The sequence below is a fragment of the Notechis scutatus genome, chromosome 1 (genome assembly GCF_049901735.1).
Source record: "Notechis scutatus isolate UNSWTSFEM ecotype Mainland chromosome 1, rNotScu1.2, whole genome shotgun sequence".
In the NCBI taxonomy this organism is placed as follows: Eukaryota; Metazoa; Chordata; class Lepidosauria; order Squamata; family Elapidae; genus Notechis; species Notechis scutatus.
Genome location: NC_142009.1, coordinates 333,992,648 through 333,995,370, shown reverse-complemented (window position 1 = coordinate 333,995,370; position 2,723 = coordinate 333,992,648). Strand labels below are relative to the sequence as shown.

Genomic DNA, 2,723 nt, shown 5'->3' with positions numbered 1-2,723 from the left:
CCTAGAATTAAGGAGAGATTTCCTGACAGTGAGAACAATTAATCAGTGGAACAATTTGCCTTCAGAAATTGTGGGTGCCCCAAACATTGGAAGTATTTAAGAAGAGATTGGACAACCATTTGTCTGAAATGGGATAGGGTTTACTGCTTGAGCAGGTGGTTGGACTAGAAGATCTCTAAAGTCCCTTCCAACTCTGTTATTCTGTTCAAGTGGATCAGACAATACAGTGCCCCACTTCCTGCTTCCTGCTTCTTTTACCAACATTTGGACACCCTCAAGAATCAGGCCGGACCCAACTAAATAAACACTTTCTCTGTAATGTCCTGATGCACATCACAAGGGGCGTTAATTATCACCAGAATTATTAAGGCTATATCTCTGGTTTTTTTTGAGCCACCGCCCTTTTGGGAAGAGACATTCTAAAGATGCCCAACCATGTATTAATCCTTCTCGATCCTCCTTCGAGACGGCTGGTGGCTTTTCAGTGGCCAGGATGATTTCCCCAGGAGGACGATTCTGTCTGGTGCCCAAGCTCGAAGGTGTTTCTGAATTAAACGGACTTCTAGAAGTACTTGCTCATTCTCCAGGAAACCACCGTACTTCCATCGCTGTTGAGGTCTTCTTCTGATCTTCCCCTTTGGGTTCCTGGCCTTTTCCCCACCCCCTCGGGTTAATTTTCAGAAAGGGGAACGACGTGGCTCTGCCAACAGGAAACGTGGTTGCAGGTTGGGTACGGCTTGTTCTCGGTCAGCGGGCAACGTCCCACCGACTTCTCTTGTTGCCATAGCCTCATGGCCATCAAGTGGGTGACCACCATGACTTTCTGCATACAGAGAGGGCAGGTTTTATTTCTGGCTTGGGTGATGTGCCAGAGGTCGATGCACCTGCTGTGAAAGGCGTGGGAACACGAGAGCACCTTCACGCCGTCATACTGCAGGTAGCGGTCCAAGCAAATGGCGCATTCTTGGTATTTGGAGCCGGTCAACGAAAGGCGGACCGGTTCATTGGCGTATTCTTGGAGAAGGCGGTTTCGCCTCATTCTTTTTCTCTTGCTCCAGGATAGATAGTGCTCCGTCAGCATCATGGCAATAAAGGTGGCGGACGTGGTAAGGCAGACAACCCAACAGGTGTAGAACATGGCAATCTGGCAACAAAAGCCAGCCGGCTGGAGGAGACAGTGGCAGGAGCTTCGTACCACCTTGAGATGGGAGGTCCGAGAAGCAACTTTCCAGGCGAAATGAAAAGGTCCATGCCTTGGGAGGGCGAGAAGGGACTTCCCAGAGCGACGTAGATGTTTGAGGATCCTGGCTGTCTCTTCCGCGGAGAACACAGCTGGGATGTGAAGGTGCCACTGGGTTCCCGGCTCAGTCACCAGTTTCTCCAGCATTTGGGAACTTACGTTGCGCACCAAGGCGGTGTGGGAGCCCACTTGTTGGGCGTGAAAGGTCTTCTTGGAGAAGGAGCAGTTGTGTTGACGGAAGAGGACCACAAAGAGGGAGGAGGACAGCAGCGGCGGCGGCCCTTGGAGGCGATGGTCAGGGTTCAAGGGCTTCACCGTCACCCAAAGGCCCAGGAGCCCTTCGGGAGGGAGCAGAGGCTGAAAGAAAGCTGGTAGAACCCCGACATCTAGCGAGGTGGCGTTAGGGTGGCAAGTGGCATGGCTGAAGGCCTTGGTGGGGATGACTTGGAGAATCAAGAACGGAGTAACCGTGCGCCAAGACCACGACAATGGAAATCTCATGCTGGTTGAAGGTCCTGAAGATCTTAGCAGGGGCTTGGTCCTCCTCGAAGGTCAGCAGGGTAGATTTGCAACCAAGGGGAGAAATGCTCTTATCTTCCAGAAGAAGACCTGTAGCTTCTAGATGGCTGAGCTTCCATAGATCCAAGAGCTATAGGTGAAGTTGACATATAGATCTGGGTCTTCTTGACCTCCACCCCTCTCAGCAGGCGTGGCCTGCCGGTTGCTGCCAAGCGATTACTCTGCTCTTCCTCCAGGTTACCTTCAAGATGTTTCTTCAGTTGGTCCTTTGTGACCTCATCATGCTGTCTTCCCCACCATTTCTCCTTCCCTCCCCTCCCCTCCCATGGTAACTCACTAGTTACCTTATTCCTCTGCCATGGGAACTGGAGGTGGTTGTCATCTTTGAGAAGAGTTAACTATAGGGAGAACTATTCTTCCACCATTGGTAGTCTTCACTAGGAAAAGAAATCCATTAATCCTCCTCCTCCTCCTCCTCCTCCTCCTCCTCCTCCTCTTCCCTTTCTTCTTTTTCTCCTTCTCTTTCTCTCCTGCTCCCCATCCTTTTTCTCCTCGTCCTTCTTCTCCCACTCCTCCCATTCTTCTTCTTTCTTCCTCTTCCTTCTACAGATTTACAGATTAACAGAGTTGGAAGGGACCTTGTAGGTCATCTAGTCCAACCTCCCGCCCAAGCAGGAGACCCTACACCATTTCTGACAGATGGCAGTCCAATCTCTCCTCCTCCTCCTCTCCCTCCCATTCTTTTTCTCTTTCTCCTCCCTCTCCTTCTTCTTCTCATCCTTTCTCCTTCCCTTCTCTCCTCCTCCCCATCTTTTCCTCTTCCTTCTTTTCGTTCTCCTATCCTCCTCCCATCCTTCTCCTCCCTTTTCCTCTCATTCTCCTCCTCCTCCCCTCCTTCTTCTTCTCATCCTTTCTCCTTCCCTTGTCTGCTCCTCCCCATCTTTTTTCCTCTTTTTCCTTCTCC

General features: G+C 50.9%; 1 protein-coding gene across 1 annotated transcript; it reads right to left on the bottom strand.

The window, feature by feature from the left end:
* Nucleotides 1-670: 670 nt before the first annotated feature.
* On the bottom strand, nucleotides 671-1,741 carry LOC113428535 (E3 ubiquitin-protein ligase RNF167-like). Its single transcript, XM_026691091.2, has one exon. It carries the CDS (start codon nucleotides 1,739-1,741, stop codon nucleotides 671-673), a length of 1,071 nt encoding a protein of 356 aa, XP_026546876.2.
* Nucleotides 1,742-2,723: the final 982 nt, after the last annotated feature.